The 25,705-nt window shown below is 40.5% G+C and overlaps 1 protein-coding gene across 1 annotated transcript in view; it reads right to left on the bottom strand.

Moving 5' to 3' along the window:
* PKD1L1 (polycystin 1 like 1, transient receptor potential channel interacting) overlaps positions 1 to 25,705 on the bottom strand; it is a gene marked incomplete at both ends in the record, with an annotated part of 154,865 nt that overhangs the window by 117,162 nt on the left and 11,998 nt on the right. The window contains 5 exons of the mRNA XM_084247735.1: positions 12,671 to 12,990; positions 14,098 to 14,160; positions 14,263 to 14,468; positions 15,041 to 15,113; positions 17,096 to 17,174. Of these exons, the coding sequence (XP_084103861.1) occupies positions 12,671 to 12,990; positions 14,098 to 14,160; positions 14,263 to 14,468; positions 15,041 to 15,113; positions 17,096 to 17,174 (741 nt within the window). The remainder of the gene's footprint in view (positions 1 to 12,670; positions 12,991 to 14,097; positions 14,161 to 14,262; positions 14,469 to 15,040; positions 15,114 to 17,095; positions 17,175 to 25,705) is intronic.

Raw genomic sequence — 25,705 nt, 5'->3', positions numbered from 1 at the left:
CAGTTCCCTTAACTGGGAAGAATCTTTAATAATACTATAGTCTTGATCCCCATATAGTATTTTTCAATTGTACATTTTATTCCCAACTTTAAAATGGCTTGGTAATTCCGATTGCTTCCTAGGATACAATCCTTAGCTGGGCCTCATCCTTTGCTGAGCTTATCCCACTTGCCCACCTGGTTTCCTCATGTGGAGCCAGGCACTAACCTCTATCACTAATCTGCACTGTGCAGTGTATTTTTCTCTCCTTACAATGACTTCATCCAGCCTGCTTCCCTCTACCTTGATCCTCATTTAATAACCTAGACAGCAGGAATGACTACCTGTCACTGACCACAGGTAAGGAGTTGTGTTTCCTTTTCAGGATTCACCACACTGTCTTCTTGTCTCAAAATCTTAGCACAAAATATTTAATATTCATTTTATATATATATATATTCATTTTATATTCATTATATATTTTTTTCACTATATATATATATATATATATATATATAAAAGGAATATTTACCAATGACCAATCAAGTTCTACAGAATGTAAAACTGAAGCTCAAAGGCCTCCCTGGTGGTGCAGAGGGTTGAGTGCAGTGCTGTGAAGCTGTCCGCAGCCTCTGCAGCGCAGGTTTGACTTCCGGCCAGCCAGGAAGAGACCCACATGGCCCGGCAGACCTCTCCTATCTTGCCCGCTGCTCCCCTCAGCAGTGTTTTGGTAGTCTGCCTGTTCTGCTCCCCACTCTGTCTGGTGAATCCTCTCACCTTCATGCACCTCTGGCCTGTACCCCAGTTCTTGTATGCATAAATAAATAAATCTTTAAAAAAAAAAAAACACTGAAGCTCAAGGAGGTTATGTAATTTATCCAAAGCAAAGAACATACAATCATTTCTTAGGAAGTTAAGAGCCCTTACTCTCTCCAAATGTAATTTTTGCATCCAGATTATATAAATCAATATATAGATCTAGGGAACATTGCAAGTGTTCCTGTAGTAAGAAGCAGAAAAGAGAGAATGACTTTAAAAAACAAAGCCTATCTATGAGTAAGACTAATTCAGGTGACAATGTACTGGAGGATTTGAGAATACTGTAAAGAGCAAAAGCAAGACTCAAGAGCATCCTATATTAAGCATGGGTCAAATAAGGAGAAATGGGTATACTTTCCCAAACATAATCTCACTTGAAAGCTATATCTTTTCCAAGACATCATTTTTAGTCATTCCAGTTTTCTTACAGTGCTACTTCTCATTACTGTGCCCAAACAAATTGTGCATGTGGATTTTAACAATAAGAAGAAAGTGCAATGGCCACTCATGAAGTTTACCATGTTCATAAAGCCATGCAATGAGTGGGTCAATGTATTGCTCATGGTTCATTGTGAAAGAGTTCATGGCCACAAGGAAAGCCAGTTTGTATAATAATGGAGAGAGTTTTTGGACTCAGCTGAATTCAGCATTGGAACTCTTACTTATAGTGCAATCAACTCTTAAGCACTCTGAACAAGTTGATTTTATACTTAATTCCTAAGGGAGATGTGACATCAACTCCTGATTTTAAAACAACAAAGAAAGTAATTAGCATGTATGAAAGTTGTTGATGCTCAAAATTGAAATAGCAAATTCAAATTTACATGTGAAGGTATAGTCAGCATTCCACAGAATCATCTGGGACTTAATCCTAGAGCAAAAAAGGGAAAAGAGTGAATAGAATCAAAATAAAAATATAACCCCCCCCCATTATTGGTGAAACTAGGAGGGAGGTAGAATTTTAGAATCCAAAACAGACATAAGAACTGCTGAAAGCAGCAAAAATCAAGCATGAATGAAAAGAAGTCCTACTGAAGGGAGAGAATGGAAATGCCTTAGAGTGAGAGAGTTCAGTAGGAAGAGAACTCAAAGTTCTGAATACCATGAACACCACAGACTGGGTACAGGCAAGCATACACAGCCATATAAATACGAACACTTGTGTAAGATAATAGAAAATAATGTTTCTGCCCCCTGGTTCCTGACACAAAGCTTCTGAAACCCTGGTAAATCCCCAAATGATAAGAGTAATAGGAACATCTTTTTTCTAATGAGTACCATCTTGGTGGGATGCTGTATGACTCCTGGATGGGGGCTGGTCACCAGAAAAAACAAACATGATCAGATGCTTGACATTTTCACCTCTGCCCTTTCCCCACTTCTCTGAGAGGGAAGAAGGGTTGAGAATGGAATTAATGATTTATTATGCCTGCATGCATAAAATCCCAATACTGTGGGGTTTAGAGAGCTTTCAGGTGGGTGAACACATCCACACAGGGAGGGTACGTCAACCCTTACTCCATGGAGACAAAAGCTTCTGTGTTCTGGCCCACCCTAGATGGTGCCCTATCGTATCTCTTCTTCAGGATGCTCATCTTATTCCTTACCATAGCTTTAAATTAACTGGGCAATATAAGCAATTATTTCCCTGCATTCTGTGGGCCTATATAGTTCATTAAAAAAAAACAAGAAGGGGGCACTGGGAAGTTGTGATTTGTAGTTAGTAGGTCAGAACACAGATACAATCTGGACTGGCCCCTGGCACCTGAAGTGGGGGCCGTCCTAAGGGACTGAGGTCCTAATTTGTGGTGTTAGGATGCTATCTCTAGGTAGTTAGGGTCAAAATTGAATTAAATTGTAGGACATCCTGGGAGCTGCAGAGAGTTGCTTAGAGTGAGAAAAACTTCCAAGCATTTGACAACCAGAAATGGAATGTTCTTTGTAAAAGTAGAGGAGACACATAGGAGGACTATAGATTTTTCCAATATGCATGCACACACACACTGTCCTTTTGTAGAGCAGGGTACACCATGAGAAGTGTGATAGAGCTGAGCTGGCTGAGATGAAAAGCACCTCTGGATTTGGTGTGGTTCTGAGTGGCAGGGAAGGAGTGGTAATTGAAGAATTGTACAAATAGACTATATTTGTTAGTAAGTACTCTGTGGTGTTATAGTAGGGTCTGAATTGCAGTAAAATGGCCAATTGTATAGCTCCACTACAGGAAAGGAGGTTTTACAAATTCACACACAAAACCTTGTTTCATAAAAATGTCTTAATTAGCCTATAGTAGTCTTAAATAGAAACATACACATGACACCCCTAAGGTGAATCCACCCACAACATAGTGGAATAGAGAGGCTGCAATCATCTTCTCCCTTGAAAATAACTTTTAAAAAAAGACTGACATGTACTCCCAGTGAAATCCAGATGCTTCAAAGCAGTTATACAGTCCCAGGATTTTCCTAGTGAGTTCAAGAACTGAGGGAAAAGAATAGGAAGAGGCAAAGGGGAGCATGTCTGGGCTGGGGTGTGACTTCTCAACCCACACATAGGGAAACCCAGGACATTGCAAAATTCTGTGGAGGAATTTTCCAGAAGTGAGTGTGGGCCCAGACCCAAGCCAGGGTAGTGAGGAGTTAGCAGATTCTGATCCAGGAAATTGGGAACCCTGCAATTGGGGTACCATGCCTGCTAAAAACCCCTTGCCCCCCTCCCATAGGAGATCAAAGAAAACCCAGGCCAGGTTCCATAAAAGTCCTGCATCAGAACGAATGACTTTAGAGCAAACTCACAACCCCCTGGGAAGTCAGAAACACATATGTATACTTTCCAGCCCTGCAGTAGTGGCATCTGAGGCAAGAGCTGGGCAGTGATGGCCATTATGGGTGCCCCAGTGTTAAATGAGCACACAGTTGCCTGCTACACACACAGCACTGCCTATGAGCCAAGTGTAAACCACTCCTGGAGTGTGAGTCTGGTGATTTGAACATTTCCCTTTCCACCTGGAGGCCCAAGTTTCATAGATCAGGACCCTTGGAAGAAAAGAACCACAGGGAGGTGGGGAGGGAAGTGAAGACAACCGAGGCACAGAACATACCTTACTGTGGAACGAAGCATGAGGTAGAGTCACTGAAGTCACTCCTCAAACTTCTTAGAGTATTAAAGCCCTAGACCCCCTTCCTACCTCCACCACACCAAGGTAAACTAAGAAAAGGACAAACAAAGATAAATCCCCAGTGACCCAACCACATATACAAGCACAAATAGCCATAAATAAGGTAATGCACATGCCTAGGAAGCAAGAACACTTCCACCTTCTTCCTTCTTTTCCAAAGATGGAAAAGCAAAATGAGAAGGACAGAAGTTCTGGGGCAAAAACAAAGGAGACAGAAATAGAGACTGACAAAGATTTCAAAACAACAATAATAGAAATGTTAAATGAGATACTGGAATGTCAGTCAAATGCAGACTGGCAAACACCATATCTTGGTAATGAAACCAGAAGACAAGGAAAGGCCATAGGACATGGAAATCTTAAAATTTAAATGGTAAATAATTTAATCATCCAATTCAAAATGGAAAACAAAAATACTTATAAAATCAGGAAGAAGGAAAAAAAGATAAAAGTGGAAATACATAAACTTGGGGGAAATGCAATTAATGAAAGTCAAAGACTGGTTCTGTAAATTAATGAAAATTTACCCAACTTAATCAAGTAAAAAAGAAAAGGAGAAAGCACAAAACAGGAGGAAATCACTACAAATAATGATGAAATTTAAAGACCATAAGTGTCTACTTTGTTCATTTTGACACAAATAATTGTGAAAAACTAGACTAAATGTATCTTCTCCAAGAAAATTTAATTTAAATGAACAAACTACAGGAGAAAAATAAAATCTCAAAAGGTGAATTTCCACAAAAGAAATAGACGAAGATGCTATTGAAGAAATTTTGGCAATAAGAAAAAGAATTCAGTCTTAGAGGATTATAAACAGATTCTCCTATTTACAAAGTTGTTTTCAGGTCAAATAAAAAATAAAGAATACCTTTCAACAGTGATTCCCAAAATACAACTATTGCACAAAAATCAGTGACAACAGACAGGCTAATTTATGATTTATGAAGAAACATAAATAAAATATTAGAAAAATCTAATTCAGCAGTACATTCAAAGAATAACATAACAAAATTGCCTTCCCCTGCCCCGGAATTAAAGGATGATTCCATATTAAGATACTGGTTAACATTTGTAATTCTAAAGAGGGAGAAAAAAATCTTAACATCAGCTGCAAAGGTGCTAAAAAAGATTTAACAAATAAGGTAACTCAATTTTTTTAAGTTCTCAATAATAGAGAAAAGGATAAAAACTTCCTTCACTGACAAATTTTATCTGCCCAAAGTCCAATTGTCAAGTTTAATGAGAAAACACTAGAAGATTCTCAAGACAAGATATGTGCATTTTCCCTACCAGCCAATGTACTTAATTTAGAACTGAAGCTAATATTAAATGAGTGCACTTCACATATCATTATTTGAAAGTAATGTTTATGTAATTGAAAAACACTAAAGAATAAACTTCAAGAGAACTATAAACAATGTAATAATTCAATAAGATAAAAGAGTACAACATATAACAGCAAATATTAGCAATGTTTCTATCCTTAAGAACAATCTGAAGATAAAGTGGAAGAATAGATCTCATTAATAATAGCAGAAAAGATGAAATATCTTACAGGAATGATGTAAGTTCCATATGAAGAAAAATTCTAAAGCCAGAAAGAATTGAAAAGAGCAAATCACTTCATAAAAGTGAAGATAACTGAGCATAACTTTTCTACATAAGTTAATTTATAAATTTAACATAATTAAACTTAAAATGTCAATAAGATATATTTATCCCAACTAGTGTAAGGCTGAAACTCACATGGAAAGAATGAACAAGCAAAAATAACTAGAATAATTCTAGAAAAGATGGAGTGAGTGGAAAGGAACTATTGCAGGCATCGCACCCTGTGAAGAATCGAAGAATCATGCAGGAATCACCATGGAGGTGAGTGAACAGCTCCAGGTGCCATTAGAAGAAGATAAGGATTCTCTGGAGAGACCTACAAATAGCCCAAGGCCAGCCATCAGCGCTTCTGACATATCAGAAGGAGCTCACCAAAGAGAGCCGGCCAGTACCAGCGACACAGTGTTCCAATGCATAGGACAAATCAGAAAACAAGCATCAGGGAGAAGAAAAACTACAAGCAACCAAACAAGTCCTCAGGGAAAGGACACAGACTGCAACAACAGTGACTTGGAAAAACTTCTGAGCCTTCCCAATGGAGAATTTAAAATCACCATGATTAAAAAACCGAAAGAAGTAAAAAATGATATGGGAAAAATAATCAGCAATTAGAAGAATGAAACTGAGTCCCTAAAGGGGGAAGTGAAACAAATGCAGGAGATGAAAGGATTAACAGAGGAGCTGAAGAACTCTGGAAAAGCAATGAAAGCAGAATAGATGAAATGGAAGAACGAATATGTACTCTAAAAGACAGAAATAAAAGAACCAAAAGAGAAAAGGAAAGAGAAGGGGGAAGGAAAAAGAATTAAGAAAGACTTTGGGAATATCTGACTCCATGAGGAAAGGAAATATAAGAGTTATAGGAATCCCAAAAGGAGAGGAGAGAGACATAGGAACAGAGAAAATATTCAAGGAGATAATTGAAGAGAACTTCTAAAGCATGAAGAAGGAGCTGAAAATAGACATACAAGAAACAAGAAGAACACCAAACTTCCATGATGAAAGGAAAAAAAACAGCAAGACACATAATAGTAAAGCTTCCAAGAATCCAAGACAAGGAAAAAATAATGAAGCTGACAAGAGGGACGAAACAGATAACATACAAAGGAAAACCAATCAGGCTGACATCAGACTTCTCTGAAGAAAAACTACAGGCAAGGAGAGAGTGGAGGGACATAGTCAACAGACTCCAAGACAACAAATGCCAAAAAGAACACTTTATCCTGCAAAGCATTCCTTTCTCTCTGAAGGAATTTCATAGACAAACAGAAACTCCAGAATTTCATTAGGACTCAACCCCCACTCCAAAAAATACAAGGAGTCCTAAAACCAGAACCAACAGAAAGATGAATAAGAATGAAACAACACAAAAAATAAAACCACAGAAAAGACAAACAAAATGGCAAATACAGACGCTAACATATCAATATCAACTCTAAATGTAAATGGACTAAACTCCTCAATAAGCAACTGTAAACTAGAGACACAGTCCTGGGGGGGTGGAAGGGGAAGGGAGAGGAGGGATTAGGGTCAAAATAGGGGGTTGGGAATTACATGGGGAATATAACCAAAATGAAAATGCATACATTGTGAAAAAATGAAAAATGATGTAAGAATTACATAAAATAAAATAAAACATAAAAAAAGACAAAAAAAGATACTGAGTCACAGGCAGGATTAAGAAACAAAACCCAACCTTTTGCTGTTTCCAGAAAACACATTTAACTACAAAAGATAAAAATAGACTGAAAGTAAAAGGATGGAAAACAATCCCACAAGCAAATGGACCAAAAAAGAAAGCAGGAACAGCTATATTTATATCAGAAAAACAGATTTGAAACTCAAAAAGGTAAAAAGAGGCCCAGACAGTCACTACATTATGATCAAGGGGAAAATACATCATGAAGACATAACACTCATTAACATATACTCATCAAATGAAGGAGTGCCAAAATATATCAGATAACTATTATCATCTCTGAAAACAGACATCAGAGAAAATACATTTGTAGTAGGAGACTTCAACACACTACTATCAACAATGGATAGATCAATGAGACAAAAAATAAGTAAGGACACTAAAGCTCTAAATAAGGATCTAGACCTCATGGGCTTAACAGACATCTATAGAACACTGCACACAAAAATAATCTGAGTACACATTTTTCTCATGCGCAAATGGATTATTCTCCAGGAATGATCACATACTGGGACACAAGACAAACATCAACAGATACATCAGATTGAAATCATAGCAACGATCTTCTCTGACCATGAAGGCATCAAACTAGAAATAAACCATACAAAGAAGGCAAGAAACCCTCTTACCTCATGGAGATTGAAACCCACACTACTGGAAGACCACTGGACTAACAAGGAGATCAAAGAAGAAATTAAAAAATACTTGAAGTTGAACAACAAGGAGGATACCAAATTCCTAAATGTATGGGATGCAGCAAAAGCAGTAATAAGAGGAAAATATATAGCAATAGAGGCTCACATCAAGAAACAAGAAAGAACTCAAAGAAAGAACCCAATCTCACAACTCAAAGAACTAGTAAAAGAACAACAAAAATACCCTAAAACCAGTAGAAGAAAGGAAATAATAAAAATCAAAGCAGAAATAAACAAAATGAAAATTAAAAAAAAATCCAAAAGATCAATGAAACCAAAAGTTGGTACTTCAAAAAAATAAATAAATAGACAAACCGCTAGCCTGACTAAAAAAGGAAACATGGGAGTAAGCACAAATAAATATGATTACAAATGAAAGAGGAGAAATCACAACAGACACAGCAGAAATCAAAAGAGTAATCAGAAACTACTATGAACAGTTACATGCAAACAAGTTCAACAATGTAGAAGAGATGGACAAATTCCTACAACTTTACCACTACCCAAAGCTAGATAAAGTAGAAATAGAACACCTAAAGAGCCTGATTACAAGCAGTGAAATTGAAATGGTAATCAAAACCCTTCCCAAAAACAAAAGTCCAGAACCAGATGGATTTACAAATAAATTCTACCAAACATCAGAAACAAACCTGTGCCTATCTTTCACAAGCTCTTTCAAAAAATTGAGAAGGAAGGGATAATACCAAATATATTCTATGAAGCCAACATTAAACTAATACCAAAACCGAACAAGGACAATGCAAAAAAGAAAACTACAGGCCAATCTCTCTAATAAACACTGATGCAAACATCCTCACTAAAATTTTAGCTAACAGAATCCAGCAATGTATCCATAAGATAATTCACCATGACCAAGTAGGATTTATTCCAGGGACACAAAGATGGTTCAAAACCTGAAAATCAATCAATGTAATCCAAAACATCAACAAAAAAGAAATGTAAAAACCATATGATAATATCAATAGATGCTGAGAAAGCTTTCAACAAAGTACAACACCCATTTATGAAAAAGGCCCTTGAAATTCTCGGTATACAAGGAACATACCTCAACATCATAAAGGCCATATATGACAAGGCCACAGGCAATATCATTCTCAATGATGAAAAGTTGAAAGCATTTCCATTAAGATCTGGAACAAGACAAGGATGTCCACTCTCACCACTGCTTTTCAATATAATACTGGAAGTCGTAGCCAGAGCAATAAGACAAGAGAAAGACATACAAGGAATCCAAATAGACAAGGAGGTAGTAAAACTATCACTGTCTGCAGATGATATGATAATATACATAGAGAACCCCAAAAACTCCACAGAAAAACTAGTCAAACTAATCAATGATTTAGAAAAGTAGCAGGATACAAAATCAACACACAAAAATCAGTAGCTTTCCTATACACAAACAATAAATCTGAAGAAGAAGAAATCAAGAAAACCATCCCTTTTATTATTGAAACAAAAAAATATCAAATACTTGGGAATAAACCTAGCAAAAGAGGAAAAGGGCCTATACAAAGAAAACTATAAAACACTGTTAAAAGAAATAGAAGAAGACACAAAGAAATGGAAAGACATCCCCTGCTCATGGATTGGAAGAATTAAGATTATCAAAATGACCATCCTACCAAAAGCAATCTACAGAATCAATGCTATTCCAATAAAAATTCCAATGACATTCTTCAAATAAATAGAACAAATATTAATGAAATTCATATGGAGCCAACCAAAACCCTGAATAGTCAAAGCACTCCTGAAAAAAAAAAAAAAGAAGTGAATGGAGATATTACACTCCCAGACCTCAAATTATACTCTAAAGCCATAATAATCAAAACTACATGGTATTGGAACAGAACAGACACACAGACCAATGGAACCAAATAGAAAATCCAGAAATAAACCCACAGATTTATCGTCAACTAATCTTTGACAAGGGAGCAAAGAATATGCAATGGAGCAAAAAAAGGTTGTTCAATAAATGGTGCTGGGAAAACTGGGTCGCTACATGCAAAAGAATGAAGCTTGACTACTACCTCACACCATGCACAAAAAACAATTCAAAATGGATTAAAGAACTAAACATAAGACCTGAAACCATAAAATGTATAGAAGGAAATATAGGCGAAACACTACATGACATGCACCTCAGTACATCTGCAAAGATACCTCACCCAAAGCAGTGATAGTGAAGGCAAGATAAACAGCTGACTATATCAAATTAAAGAGCTTCTGTATAGCAAAAGAGACAGTAACCCAAACAAAGGGACACCCCACTAACTGGGAGAAAATTTTTGCACACAACACTAATGATAAGGAACTGATCACAAAAATCTACAAAGAGCTGATGAGACTCAACAAAAACAAAGAAAATAATCCAGTCAAAAAATGGGCAGAAGAGCTAAAAAGAAACTTCTCCAAAGAGGAAATGCAAATGGCAAACAGGCATATGAAAAAAAGTTCAACATCACTTGTAATCAGGGAAATGCAAATCAAAACTGCAATGAGATACCATCTTACACCAGTGAGAATTGCACATATTAAAAAAACTAGCAACAACAAATGTTGGTGAGGATATGGAGAAAAAGAAACTCTCCTTCACTGCTGGTGGGAGTGCAAACTGGTCTAACCTCTATGGAGAGCTGTGTGGAGATTACTCAATCTGTTAAATGTGGAGCTTCCGTATGATCCAGCAATTCCACTCCGAGGTATTTACCCAAATGACACAGAAACATTAATTCCAAAGGGCACCTGCACCCCTATGTTTATAGCAGCACTATTTACAATAGGTAAACCCAAATGCCCAAAAATCGATGACTGGATCAAGAAGATGTTGTATATACACACAATGGAATATTATTTGACAATCAAAAAAGATAAACTCATGTCATTTGCAGCAACATGGTTGGAGCTGTAAGGGACCATGCTCAGCGAAATAAGCCAGAAAGAAAAAGAAAAATACTGGATAGTCTCACTCATAGCAGGCATTTAGAAAACCTAAATAAGGGACTAGGAAAAAGACTAATTATAAAAAAGTAAAAATCAAAAACAATAAACAACTATAAACCAGAGACACATTATGGGGGCGTGTGGGGGTGGGGGAGGAGAAGGGAGTAGGATCAAAACAAGGGGGGTGGGAATTGTATGGGGACTATAACCAAGATGAAAATGCATACTTTGTGCAAAAATGAAAAATGTAAAAATATATAAAATTAAAAAATAAATAGATAAATAAATAAATAAATAAAATTCTAGAAAAGATGACTAGCAAAGGGAAGTTTGCCCTAGATGAAATGGAACAGAGAGTCTGCAAATCTCAAGAGCAATTGAAAATTGACAATGACAGAGTGCCCTTCAGCAAGGAAAGGAGATCATTCAGCAAACGGCAGTGAGGCAAGTGTGTGGATATTCAGAGAAAAGTAAACTTTTTATTTATGGCTCAGACTTTATGCCAGAATATATATTCATTACATTTTATATTTAAATATGCAATAGAAAATTATAGAATTAGTAGGAGAAATCAGGAGGGAATTATTTTAGATTTGAGTTGAGGTATTTCTATGTATGACACAAAATTCAGAAACTATAAATGAAAAATCTGATGAAGCCTACTTGTGAAAAGGAAAAAAAAAAAAACTATAAGCAAAGCCAAAGCACAAATGGCAAACTGAGACAAAAATGTATTTGAGGGCCTCCCCTGGTGGCACAGTGGTTGAGCACTGGGCTGTGAGCTGCCCAAAGCCTCTGCAGCGCCGGTTCGATCCCTGGCCGCTGGGCTGGGCAAGGGTCCCACATGGCATGCAGACCTCTCCCGTTGCACCCGCTGCTCCCCTCAGCAGTGTATTTAGTCGGTCTGCCTGTTCTGTTCCCCGCTCTGGCTCTGGTGGATTCTCTCACCCTCCCGCGATTGACTGTACCCAGTGCTTGTATAAATAAATAATTAATCTTAAAAAAAAAGTATTTGAAATTTACATCACACACAAAGGACTAATTTTCCTAATTAGTAAAAGAGTTCATACAAATGCCCTATCATGTATTTCATGAACCATAAAGAATTTAGTTCATAAAATATGGTCAAATATTGATAATTTCATGTGAAGTACCTACTAAGATGCAAATTAAGCACCAGAAATATACCTTTTCATCTCCCATATTGACATTTGCACTGCTCATGGAACAGATGCCAGGCAGCCTCCATGGAGGCAATTTAACAACTACCAAATTACCAATGAACATTGTATGAGAGGCAACCATCCTTCTCTTCCATGAAATGCATATACTTGACTATTCACTGTAATACTTACTGGAAGATTAGAAACCTTCTCAATGTCTGCTAATTTTAAAAATGGTTATATATATTCAATCCATTAAATTAATGTAATATATTGCAACTATACTGAAGAATCTGGGAATACAACTCTGATGTATACATGCAGGACCCTATATGGAGAACACGTCAATCTGTGCACAAAAGCAAAGGATCATATGACACTACTTACATAATGTGTTAAAGATAAAAGAAATGAAAGCATGGTTGCCTGTCGGGAGGGAACTGGGTGCTTAGCAGAAGGGAACCTATTACCACATATCTTTCTACAATGTGAGTCTGGAGCTTTAGGATGGATGATTCTCAGCCTTCCCTTCCTGTGTTCTTGACACAGGGACTGCGAACCCTACCTTTCCTATATTGGTGGTAGGTGGTAATGGCCATTTCCTCAGACATGTTTCGGATCCTCATCTGAATCCCAAAACTGTCACCAAAATCCAACTCCAGACACTGATCCACTTCAGAAGCCATTTGCACACGGAACGCCAGATTCTGAGGTGCCCGGATGTTAGTTTCTGGGAAATGATGGATGACAGTGTCCATGGCATTGGGAGGACCTGGCATGGGGATGGCTCCAGGCTGACACCGAATGTGGAGACAGGGCTGCGGGGAGCCCGGCTGGGATGCTGAGAGGCCATGAGTGCTGGGAGTACTTAGAAGGCCAGTGGCGCTGTGGGGAGAGAGGTAGGAGCACTTCAGAATCACAGTCTGACAAATCCCAGGGACATGTCACCTGGACGATGCAAATGCTCTGGAGACCATTCAGCTGAAAGCAAGCTTTATGGAACCTGAAGGCTGGCTTACTTTCACTGGTTCTTAAAGTGTGGTCACAGGGCTAGAAGCACCAACAACATCTGGAACTCAAGAGATAGGCAGATTCTCAGGCCTCATCTGTGTTCTGGGGCAGAAACAGCAAGTCCCTAAGAAACTTTGAGGTAAGCGAAAATTTGAGAACATCTGCTCTTGCTGAATTTTTGCAGTAATAATGTAAATGTTTTCCTTCCTCACTGAATGAATGGATATGAAAGATATGTCTCCTCAAAGCCACTGCCTCTGATGTTTTTGGAAAACGGTCTTTGTGAAGTGGTTGTGATCATTTCTTTTTTTTTTTCTTTTGTTTTGTTTTAAAGATTCATTTATTTATACACACAAGAACTGGGGTACAGGCCAGAGCTATGGGGGGTGAGAGGATTCACAGGAGACAGAGTGGGAAACAGAACAGGAAGATCAACTGAAATACACTGGTGAGGGGAGCAGCGGGAGATTCAGGAGAGGTCTGCTCTGCCATGGGGGTAGCAGGCTGGACGGGGATCAAACTTGTGCTGCAGTGGCTGCGGTGAGCTTCATCGGTTGCGTCTTAACCCCCTGCGCCACCAGGGAGGCCCCTAGTTGTGAACATTTCTACTTACAGCACTTCATACTGAGAATGAGTTGGGGAGTTGGAAATAGCTTAGATGACTCAACCTTCATCTTCCAATAACACAGGACTTCCCTAATCACATGTGTTTGCAAAAAGCATTTCAGGGATGATGCCTATGGTGTTAACATGGCCAGCATAACTAGAGGGCAGAAAACTTCAAAGCAGTGAGAAAATATTCCTGGAAGTGGAAACATTTTAAGTGTCTTAGTGACTGATCTCCATGCTGGAGAGACCTCCCCCCACCCTATACAGCTGCGCTGTGCATATCCCATTGAAATACTCACAATCAAACAAAACTTCAGTCTGGATACCTCATGCTCTGAAAAATAAAGTAAATCAACTAGCATGGGACTTTACGGGAAAGAATGACCGATCCCAGTTGTCTGAGGTGTTGTACGCTGGCCATACCTGTTGCTTCTACTGAAGAGAACAAGGGAGACATGAAAATCATCAATTCATTGGCCAGGGCTACCAAGTCAGCAACTAGAAGTGACACTGGCCTCCACACCAAGCATAGCCTACCTGCCTAGAAAGGTGAGGTAACAAGAAATAGGGCCACAGGTCTGAGTAGATATGGCTCTCCCTGTGGGAGCCCCCATTGTGGCAGTGGCCTCTGTGTGGTCAGTCTCAGGAAGCAACTTCATGTCTTCTGAGGAGCACAGTGGTTTCATGGTGCAGAAGGAAATCTCAGCTCTCAAGATGTAGGGGTCATCTGCAGGACAGGTGCACTGGAATTTACAAATTAATATTGGTTATGAGAGGCTATGATGTGGTCCGCATTGGGGCTTTTCCACAGTGAGAAGCAGCTAATAAAGAGCTTTGGTGCAACTGAGGGTGCCCTCATTCAGGCAGGCTATTACAAATTGGCCCCAGGTTTTGGTGTAATGTTGAGGATGAAATGATTCATACTTCAGTGCCTACGAGTTAAAAGGGTATCTAGCTGATGCAGTTGGAACTAGGAAGTTTGTTTTATCAGGAATTTGAAGAATGACTAGTTCCTCCAGCTAATGTAAAATTATTTTTTTTGGTAAGCTATAAATAAAAATTAATAGTTGAGAGATAATGCTCTTTCAGACATCAAAAAAGGTTAAGTATGTTTCCTCTTATTGCAGAGGCAAATTTGAGCTATGCTTTCAGACTGACTGGAGATTGTCCAAAGGACAAGAAATTCAAAATACGGTTCACCAAGCAGAGGCCACCTGCCCACACCCCACCCCCAGCAGCTTTCTGATGACATTCACCATGTAGGTCAGACACCAACCTGGACTGGACCAGGGGATGCTCGCTCAGTTGCACATACCCGCTGGCCATGGGGCCTGGGGCCATCTCTGCTCCTGAAGCTGGCAATTGTAACAGAAGGCTCCTGGGGCACTCTGCATGTGAAGGAAAAGGCATAAAGAGAAGGAAAGCTGGACGTGCTTCCCTCAGGCATTTGGTGAGTCTGGTTCTACTTACACCCTGATGCTGCAAAGACCCTCACCATGACTGACACTGGGACATGATGAAGGTAGAAACCAAAGTAGAAAAGGTCACACCACAGGAACACCCATTCTCTCCACAATGTCAGTCGGAATTGAATTCCAGGCATTTTCAACCTCATGTTCCCCAGAAGGGACAGCCTAAGTTACTCCAGCCACTCCTAATGTGACATATAACACTGTCTGCTCATCATCTTGGTTTTTCCTATTTTTTCTTCCTATTTTTTCTTTATATACCTTTAGTCTTAATGCAGTAATGTGCTTTCAAAATACCCTGCATGTGTTATCTGAGTTCCAGGAGAAAAGGAAAGTAGTTAAAAAGAGAGATGGTGTTGGCATCGGAGTGCATCACATGGACTCATAGGACAGAGAGGGGCACCTGTCCCAGAGTCTTTCACAAATCTCCATTTCCTGTGTTTCTGGAAGACCCTTCTGCAGCCCAGTATTGAGGTCAGAGTTGGCTCCTCCAGCAATGTCTCCTTTGCTACTGGAGGGAGGACTGAGGACAGACTGTGCTAGCTGAGGGGGTGGTGGTGGGGGTTAATGAGGGTTGGGGGGAGGGGAATAGGGAGAGGGGTTGGGAGGGAACAGAAGAGCTCAGGCACAGGGTGGAACCCCAGACCTGATCTTGTTTATTTTCTTTATTTAAAGGTCCAGAATTCATTCACAGAGATTTTTTCACACTGGTACACAAGTACCATTGATTCCACTTGGCAGCAATTTGTCTTTGATTGAACAAATTTACTGATACACTAATTAAGTTCTAAATCATTTCTCAAAAATAAGCTATAGAATTCTTCACTGGTTTACCCTGGTGTAAATTTCTGCTGGGGCCAAATAGTTGGCGTTCAAGAGGGTGTGTTGATCGACCCAATGGAATCCACTAGAGGCAAGAATTTCACATTGAAATGTATGCTGCATGGAAATCAGACAACCAGAAAGGCTGAGCTACCAAAATTCCAAGATGGGTGGACAGACTGTCCCTCCCAGAAAAGGAAGACTATTGTTAGCCAAGAGGACTTTGGAAGGCAACAGCAGGGGCCCACAAGTCTGGGAACTGACTATGGACCATTCTCCCCCAATACTGCTGTCAGCAAAGACAAGGAGACTGGTGGTGGTGTGTGTTGGGGGTGTGTGATAAGATCAGATGTATGGAAGTAGAAGTCCTCACTGAGTTTACTGAGTTTTCTTTTTCTGGATTTCCCTGAAAGGGCTGAGCAGGTATGTCCCTGCAATCACAGGTTAGACTGGACTTTGGTTTCTAAGTGCCGCCTCTCTCTGTTCTGCTAGGTTTGCTGATCTACAAAGCTCTCCAACCTGGATCTACTCTCTACAGCGTTAGAGCAGCAACCTGAAGCACAGTGGGGAACACAGAGGAGCACATGCATGTCCACTCTTAGTTTTCTTGCCTCTTTTGCTCTGTGTGAGAACAAAACATGAACCTGAGCTTGTCACCACCCCACAGAAGCCTTTGCTTGACCCTGAGTGCAAAGCAGAAATGGCTGTCCAGGCCAGGACTCCACCCCTCCCCACTTCCTGTCCTCCCCAGGCAGCACTGGAGGCCCCAACTTCTGAGTCTTCTCCTAGTGGGGACTGCTATACTCCCTCCCTCTGGCACTGGCCTTGCCATGGGGTGGAAGTGGCACACGCCAATCTTAGGAGAGTTTTAGGTCACCCAGGAGGCACTGCCATTGTTTTCTTCTCTCCACCTAAGGATGGTGGATCTGTACCTGAAGCTCTCCTTCAGCCAGGCCCAGTAAAATAATCAAGGTTAATTAAACTGTGAATAAATGGAAAGAAGCTATATTTGATTTCACTAGCCAGGGAGTTACCTGACCTTCTGCTTTGAAGTTGCAGGTGGCAGAATGGGGAGTTACCTTGCACTGACTTCAAACAGATGGGCTGTATCATAGTTGGCAGGAACATCACGTTTTGTTTTAATGGCCTTGGTATGACCTATCAGATTAACAAATGGCTACATTTTGACATAGGACCCTGGAGCCAAATCTCGATCATGTATCTTGGCAACAGCATTGGCTCTAGCACACATTGTCCACTATACCCTGGAAGGGGTGGATGTACAGGGCCTGCATGCCCGGTTTGTAAAGGCCCTGACTGACAAGTAATCAAGGTCACATTAGCACACTAAGATATGCCTGCCAGATGGAGACCTAAGATAATAATGAGACATGTGACATATGAAGAAACATGTAGCTCTTCTGCACATGCCCTAGTATAGCCTGGCCCAGAATGTGACTCCCCTCTAGCCTGCCTGATAGACTGACCCCAATAAAAGCCCTTTTACGTCTCCTCTCGGAGAGCCAGAAACTTTCATTTCCAGGGTTGTCTTCCTCATGCATGAATCTAATAACGATCTGGATGATGTCTGCTTTGCCTTCTTGTTAAATTCTTTCACAAATTCTCAGAACTGCGAAGGAGAATCAAAGGACTAAACCATGAGAAAGAAAAAATGATGGTTACAGAGTTGTATGTAGACACAGATGTGGAAATTGCCCTTGGCGTCTGGTTCTATATGCATCGTAATAGACTACTGATAGTAGCCTGAGCACAACCTGGCTGAGGGGGCCGGTGGGCACACCATCAAGTATGTACTCGCTTTCCCCAGACAGACCACTTTCTTTCATTTACCTGCCTTCCTCCTGTTTACAGGGATGATTCCTTCCCTTGATCTACCTCCAGACCTCTGCTGGACTCTTGAGGCCAACCCCAGCTTGTCTGATGTCTCACAAAGGCAAATGCTCCTTTAAGGACCCCATGCAGCTTAAAAGACTCAACATTATGTCCATTTTTCTTACAAGATTTTCCTGTGCCAGATTTGGGGTCTTTAATGGGGGAGGGTTGGATCTTGTTACTCTCAGTATCTCCAAATTCTTCCTCGTACAGTGGGAGTCAACAAATGGCAGGATGGAGGAAGGGGGAAAGGAAGGATATTACAAGTTAATAGCAGAACAGTAGTCACCCCAAGTACATTGGAGTAGGTCATAGAGGATTGAAGAGTATATTGCAGTTGTGAGCCATCACCAGTAAATGCCCTGGGATCATGGAACTGCTTACATCCATGAACATGGTATTAGAGCAGTAATAATGAGGAAGAACTAAGAAATGTCTACATTTGACAATCTTTTTCCCTTTAAGGAAGAAAGAAAGGAAAAATTGCTATTTTTTTTCTAGGATGAATAAAACAGCAGATCACAGGAATAGAATGACATTGTAGAATCTAGAAGAAGGCCAAGTATTTTTTGAATTTGGCTTATTTTAATGTAATGATTGTCTGTAAAGTATACATTTTAGTAGGGTTAAGTATTTTTATATTGTTGTGAAACAGATCCCCATTCTGCTTCCTCCTGCCAATCTGAAACTGTTCCATTCATTGAACACCAGCTCTCCATTCTTCTCTCCCAGCCTCTGGTATCCACCATTCTACTTTCTGTACCTAGGGAAGTAACTACTCTTCATACATCATATAAGAGGAATCATACACTATTAGTCTTTTTGGGAGTAGCTTATTCTACTTAGCATAATGTCCTCAAGACTCATCTAATGCTATTCTTTGAAAGTTCACATGTTTCATAACCATGAAATAACCGATTACTGTAGTAGTTACTGTACCTTCACTCTGATTAGGCACACTATGTCCCCAAATTTTTTATAACAAAGTATTATAGGGCATTATCTTGTTTGTCCCAACATTCTGGTTAAGTTGGTCATACTGTGTGATCTACCAGTTAGGTTCAAAGTGCCATTCTTTTCCCATCAAGTTAAGTGCTCTATGTGATCATTTCCACTCCCTGTACACCAGAGGTACATTTTCTAAAACTCCCCACCCCTAGCCTGGGTAGCAACCAGCCTTGACTTTGGCACCTGACAAGTCTTTGTAAGACTATGTGTATGTCCAGAAAAGTGGTTTTCAGTCATGGTTTATTGACATACCTCTGGACCTGGTAACTGTGATCAGGTAAACATTGTATTTTCCTATGAACAGCTCTTGACACTGCTTCACTAGTTGTTTTCAAAATGTTCTGTAGAGTGAATATAAAAAAAAAACATAATAAACAAACAAACGAGAACTGCTTATGAAAACCTGAGACATTTGGGGAAGCAACTATTTTATTTTATTTTATTTTATTTTATTTTATTTTATTTTATTTTATTTTATTTTATTTTATTTTATTTTAAAGATTTATTTATGCACACAAGAGCTGGGGCAAAAGCCAGAGGTGTTGGGGGGTAGTGAGAGGATTCACCAGAGGCAGAGTGGGGAACAGAACAAGCAGTTTGACTGAAATACACTGCTGAGGGGAGCAGCTGGCGAGACAGGAGAGCAGGCTGTGTCATGTGGGTTGCTCCCTGGCTGGCCAGGGGAACAAACTCATGCTGCAGAGGCTGCAGACAGCTTCATAGGTTGTGTCTTAACCTCTTGTGTCACCAGGGAGGCCCGGAATTAACTATTTTAATCACAAAATAGCAGTCATCCCCTACTATACACCAGGCATCTCTGGGCTCTAGAGAATCATCAGGGATGAGAAGAAACATGCTCCCTCCTCATATGGAGCTCATGTTCTCAGAGAATGTCAGGGAGGCCAGATGGCACAACAGAGCAAGGGGAAGATACGTAAGTGGAGACCAGATGGAGTCTTCAGGGGTGCAGAAGACTTTGAATTTCATATTGAATGAGATAGAGGCTTGAGCAGAAAAGAGGCAGAGTCTGTCCTGTGTTTTGGAAGCATCAGTATAGCAGCTTATATTTTTAAGACTTTGGAAGTAAGAATCTTAAGACAGAGCTTACTGAATTCATTGTCTAATCTGGTTGGATTTAAAGGCATGGATGACTCTATATGTAATAGTAAAGAGATCACTAATAGGCCATGGTGTGATGGTTGGAGACATGCAAAACATCACGACTGGTTACCTCTCATCACACACTTAGAATACGCAAGCTGCCTCAGGATGTTTCTATCACTCTGCCCAGGATGATGAGATAATGGCTGATTGCTCCTAGTTGTGCTGAACAAAGCAGGGAAAGAAAGGGTGAGCTCAGGACTATAACCAGCCCAAGTGCTGCATAAATAATCTATATTTGCCTGAAAGAAATTTTCAACCCCTGTAGTCATAGACCTTAGAGTGCCAGAAATCAAGCATCGAGTCTCAACGTGAAAGTGTGCTGGGTAAAAGAGTGCTATAGCCCTGGCAGCTGGAAGAAGCATGGAACAAATTTTACTAGCGCTTCTCTGGGAGTGCGACCCTGCCAACACCTTGATCTTGTCCAGGAAAAGTGATTACACAGAACACATTTCTGCTGTGTTAAGTCCTGGCAGTCCTTAGCAAGCCAATTCAAGGTGATTAGCTTAGATTCAGCAGCCAGGACTGCAGGGTTAGCCTGGGAGGCAGTGAGGAGGGGATCTAATATGGATACCTGTAGAAGCTAGAGGACAAACAGACAGGATTGGGTGCTGGATTGGGAGCAGGATCAAGTAAAAGAAAGAACTCAAGGATGATGCTAAGGATTGACCTAGGCAACCCTCTGATGAGCAAGGGAGTAATGGGGACAGGCACTGACCTGGAGCAGACCACTGCCTTGATACTTTTACCAGGAATAATAAGTTTGCAAAGACTGTCTCACCACAGCTTCCACATGACAAAAACCATAATTCCTGAATCAAAACAGCAGGAAAGAGCCATAGGAAAGGGAAGGGACATTTTAGACTTTACTGAAGCTTGTTACTTCATTGTCTTCTTCACATAACAGTGTCCCCCCCAGACAGCACTCCAATACAGGCTGTATATAACAAGCAGCCACCCTCTGCATACTGAGGGTCCATGCTTGCATTGTGGTTCTTGCATAATTTTTAGCAGAAGTAATTTCAGCCAATTTATAATTTGGAACCCAATAAACAATGCAGAGTCCTACCCCCACCAGTAACCTCTCCCCTCTCTGGAACCAATGACCCCTCTTCCCTCTTTCTGAGCATAACCCTAACCTCAACCCCCAGGAACTGACTGAACTAGCTCTGTGCTGTTCTGCCCCTTTCTTACTCTGTGACTGCTGGAGGTCAGATGCCACAGCACCCTGAAAGAAAGTTACACCAAAGTGAAAACCATGTGCAGCACTGACCTATGTGCCCTCATCAGACCCCATGCGTGGGGAAGCACAGGGGACTACACCAACACCTGTCAGTCCAGAAGTGAGCAGGCCCTGAAGTTTGATGAATATATGAACCTGAACTGAGGCAGCCTGAGTCCCAGGAGCTTGAAAGGAGGCAAGCTGAGGGGCAGCACAGAGAAGAAAGTGAGGATGTCAAAGGAACAACGAGGAGCAACCTCCAAGCCTGTGAATGATGTTCTGAATGTATTTCACCCTAATCTCTGATGGAGTGATGAGATCTTAGGCATCAAGTCTGCAACTCCCAGCATGCCGTGAATCTGACTTCCTGAATGGGGAGACACTGGGAATTAGGGGTAGAGTTCAGCACCCATGCTTGGAATCAAACTAAACACATATTGGGCCTCCCTGGGTGGCGCAGCGGGTTGAGCGCAGCACTGTGAAGCTGTCTACAGCCTCTGCAGCTGTCTGAAACATCTGCAGCTGTCTGCAGCCTCTGCAACATGGGTCTGATTCCCAGCTGGCCAGAGAGATACCACATGGCGCGGCAGACCTCTCCTGACTCACGTGCTGCTCCCCTCAGCAGTGTATTTCAGTCAGTCTGGCTTTCTGTTCCCTGCTTTGTCTCTGGTGAATCCTCTCACCCTCCTGCGCATCTGGCCTGCACCCCAGTTTTTGTATAAATAAATAAATCTAAAAAAAAAAACTAAACACATACATATTCTTAATCTCTTGCTTTTCTAGTTTTGACTTACACCCTGGTGTCTCAGCTCAGATGGCATAGCTGGTAAGAAGTGTGGGCCATTAATCTCTCTTTTTCTCTGTTCTTCCTCTTCTCATTCCCCTTATAAAAGCAACCTATTTTTCTCTCTCTGTATGTCTGTTTTTGGATCTTCTCCTGGGTTCTTATGCATACAGTGAGGATTCAAACAGGTCACTTGTTGCCTCTCATATCCCCCAGGTTTGTGCTGTAACACCTTAGTGCTCAATGCAGAGCCATCACACATGTGGTTAGCCATTCAAAGGGCCCTTCTTTGCATTGGTCACTGAAAGTGCATTACCACTGAGGAACATGTGGCAGGATTTTTCTTTCTCTAATTTAGAGGAGCTTGGTTTTACTTCAGTAAAGATCTCTGTGTGTATTCAGATCTAGACATAGGTTCAACCATTAGTTTAGTCAGTTCTTTTTCTTCCTTATATTTTTCTTTGAGTCTTGATGTGGGTTATCTGGTAAAGTCTGATGTATGGACAATGATTTTGTTATTATTGGAGGTCCTGTGGATATTTGTATGGGGCCTGGTTTCAATCTTCAACTTAGAATTTTATCTTCTAGGGAGATATTCAGGGTTGTGTCTAAGCATTTTCTATAATGCAAAAAAAGAAAGGAAACCTAGGCTGGAATTGTGTTCACAGGGTGAGAAAACAGCATGGATTTAGGAGGAGCTGAGAAGGTACCTAGAGAGGAAATAGCAGAAATGAAACTCTAAGAAAGAACCAGTGTGCTTATAACAAAGAAGAGAGACAATGGAAGTTCAGGTGTCCCAGACTGGAAGAAAGAAAGGAGACAAGAAATGAAAAAGTAAGAAGAAAGGAAAGGAAACCAATGACAGCACAGAATGAAGATTCAGAAAAGGGTCACAGAAGGAATACAGGCAGAGTTGAAGGAATGAAGAAGCAAGGAGGGAGAAAAGGAGGTAAGTGATTGTCTGGAGTATTGGTTCAGATGAAGACCTAGGGGTACCACTTGATCTTAAAAAAGTTTACTATGATAACCCCTTTGAAGCCCCAGGTAATACCATGGGGGACACTCAGATTAATTTTTCAGTAAAAAACAAAGAAAACTTCAGCCTTGAATTCTAAATTGACTCAGGTTAACAAGAGGACTGTACCAGGTTATGGAAAAGCCACAACAGAAAGCCTTCCTACAACCCCTGGAATGCCAATTTCGTGACACAAACCTCCAATGTATCTTTCTATATGTGGAAGAGTGTTCAGATCCCCTCTTTGGCTATGACTGCTTAAATAAACTAAATGCACAAATTAATTTCTCACCCCAGAGTACCCCAGAACATGCCCTGCAATTCCAGAGGGCAATCAAGAAAATTATTATTTTCTTCTTCTTTTAGCTGAATCTGCAGAAAAGTTAAATTGCATTTTTTGTGAGCAAAACTAACTTGTGTTTGCATTTTCTCCTTGATACCATCATCATATGGAGAAATAGTAATAAGTACTTTTATTACCTATGGCAATAGGTCTATCTTTGCATAATTTCAGTAATCTTCATTTGTCACAAAATATTGGTTTCCAATTATTAAAGATCTCATTGAAGCAATGAAATTGAGCATAGCCAAGGAGAATAAAAGGCTGCCACATTGCCTGCAGGGTTCCAGACACCTCCAAGGAACGTAGGGAAACACATTGGTTTGGCAGGCCTGGAGACCCCAGAGAAAAGAAGAGGAAATCTACCCAGAGGTACAGATGTTGAAGTTGTGGTACAGTGAGACCATGCCATGGCAAGAATTCTGAAACCCATAGCAGCCAAATGTTCAGAGCTCAATCTAAGATCCCTTATGGCAAATTCAATCCAAGCCAATAAAAATTCTTCTTGATTATTCTACACTATGAATTTATGCAAAAATAGACTGAATGACTTGAGATCAGATATAGCTTACAAAAGCATCTTGTTACAGTATTTAATAGAATTGGAATGAAGGTGGAGAGAAAATTATTTTAATGGTAGCTGTTCACTTCTTTAACCATTTTTGAGAATTTTTTCTTCTTTTTTTTCCCCCTCTAGTCTTTCTGATTTCTGTTTGCTATTTATTAGACTAACACCAGAATAATCAAATGTGAAAGAACAGAAAGCAGATTAGTTGCTGCCAAGGATGGTGTTGCAGAAAGAGAGGCTTAATAGGAAAGCATCTTTTTAGGGTAATGGAAATGTTCTGGGAGTAGACAATGGTGGTAGTGTTAGCATACAACAGTAGAATTTCCTTTCTTGGGTTGAGCCTTGCCTGTGTTGAAGCTCCCTCTGCCCCTCATCCTCTGACTACATCCTGGTTGGTCACAATAGAATTATAGCTTTAAAACTTACACTTGCTTTACAGACACAACACATAAGATCAGAAACCATGTTTGATAAACCTCTAAGGAGTTAAGGAGACTTTTTTGAGTTGCACACACACTTGCAGAAAATTCATATTTCCCCAGATATAGCAGTGGCTTGAGATCAGGAATACCTTCTCATAGGTTGTTGGGGAGCATAATCTTCTTAATTCCACATCCTCTTCTATCCCTGTCAGTGTGCAGGGTGGACAACTGGGCTTCCCCGTACTCACAAACAGCCCATGATTCACATGGATCTCTAGAGAAAAAGGAATAACAGGCTCTGAGACTTCAAGAGCCTTGAAGATGAGATAGTTGATTCTGCATGAACAGAAGACTACCTGCACACTTAAGATTAATGTCGGGGTATCATTACTCAGATTTAAAAACTAAGCCTCTACTCCTTGCCCAGCAGACAAGTTTGGGAGGTTTGACTAGATAATGGAACTGATAAGGTTGCTATGGGAATGGGACATAAGACCCTGACTAGGAATGGAAGAAGGGCCCAAACACATGTATGTCAAAGGTCAACGCCCAAGACCAGACTTCTCAGCAGTGAATAGGTTATAGAAAGAGCTCCAAACCATTTTGGGGGTGCAGACAACCTCTCCTGTCTCACCTGATGCTCCTCTCAGCATTGTATTCAATAAATCCACCCTTCCTGTTCTGCACTCTGTTACTAGTGAATTCTTTCTCCCCTCTGCCACTGGCCTCACCCTAATTTGTTTGCTCCACCACAATTAATACCACCTGGCTCTCTAATGGGCTGGTATGAAGATGTGTGTGTGCCCTTGGATATGCTTATGCTTGGGATACTGGGTCCTGCATTTTGTCTTTTCTTTCCCCCTTCTTTATAGTATTTTAAATGTAAGATAGACTACTGTCGGCACTCACACTCAATGTTAAGTCCTAAAGTGATGAAGGTGAGGTGTCCCAGTCCTGAGATAATGTGAAAGTGGAAGGAACCACAAACCAAAGGGCCAGGTGGGCTCTTTGTCCTGCTGAGGTGAATATGAATAAAGACACCATCATGGTATCATTACTGAGGTTAAAAACTAAGACCCCATTCCTTGTCCAGCAGGCAAGTTTGGGAGGCTTGAATGGATAAGGGGCATGGGTGGGGCTGCCATGGGAATTAGACCATTAGGCCAATAATCATGATTGTGAATCAGGATGAGCCCAAGACCAGGTATCCCAGCCAATCACTGATGCCCATGTATGAAAGGAGCCCCCAGACCCTCCCCTGGTGCAAACAACCTTG

This window comes from Talpa europaea, assembly GCF_964194135.1.
Source record: "Talpa europaea genome assembly, chromosome: 11".
NCBI lineage: Eukaryota > Metazoa > Chordata > Mammalia > Eulipotyphla > Talpidae > Talpa > Talpa europaea.
Note: the sequence above shows the minus strand (reverse complement) of the source record. Positions and strands in the feature narration are given on the sequence as shown.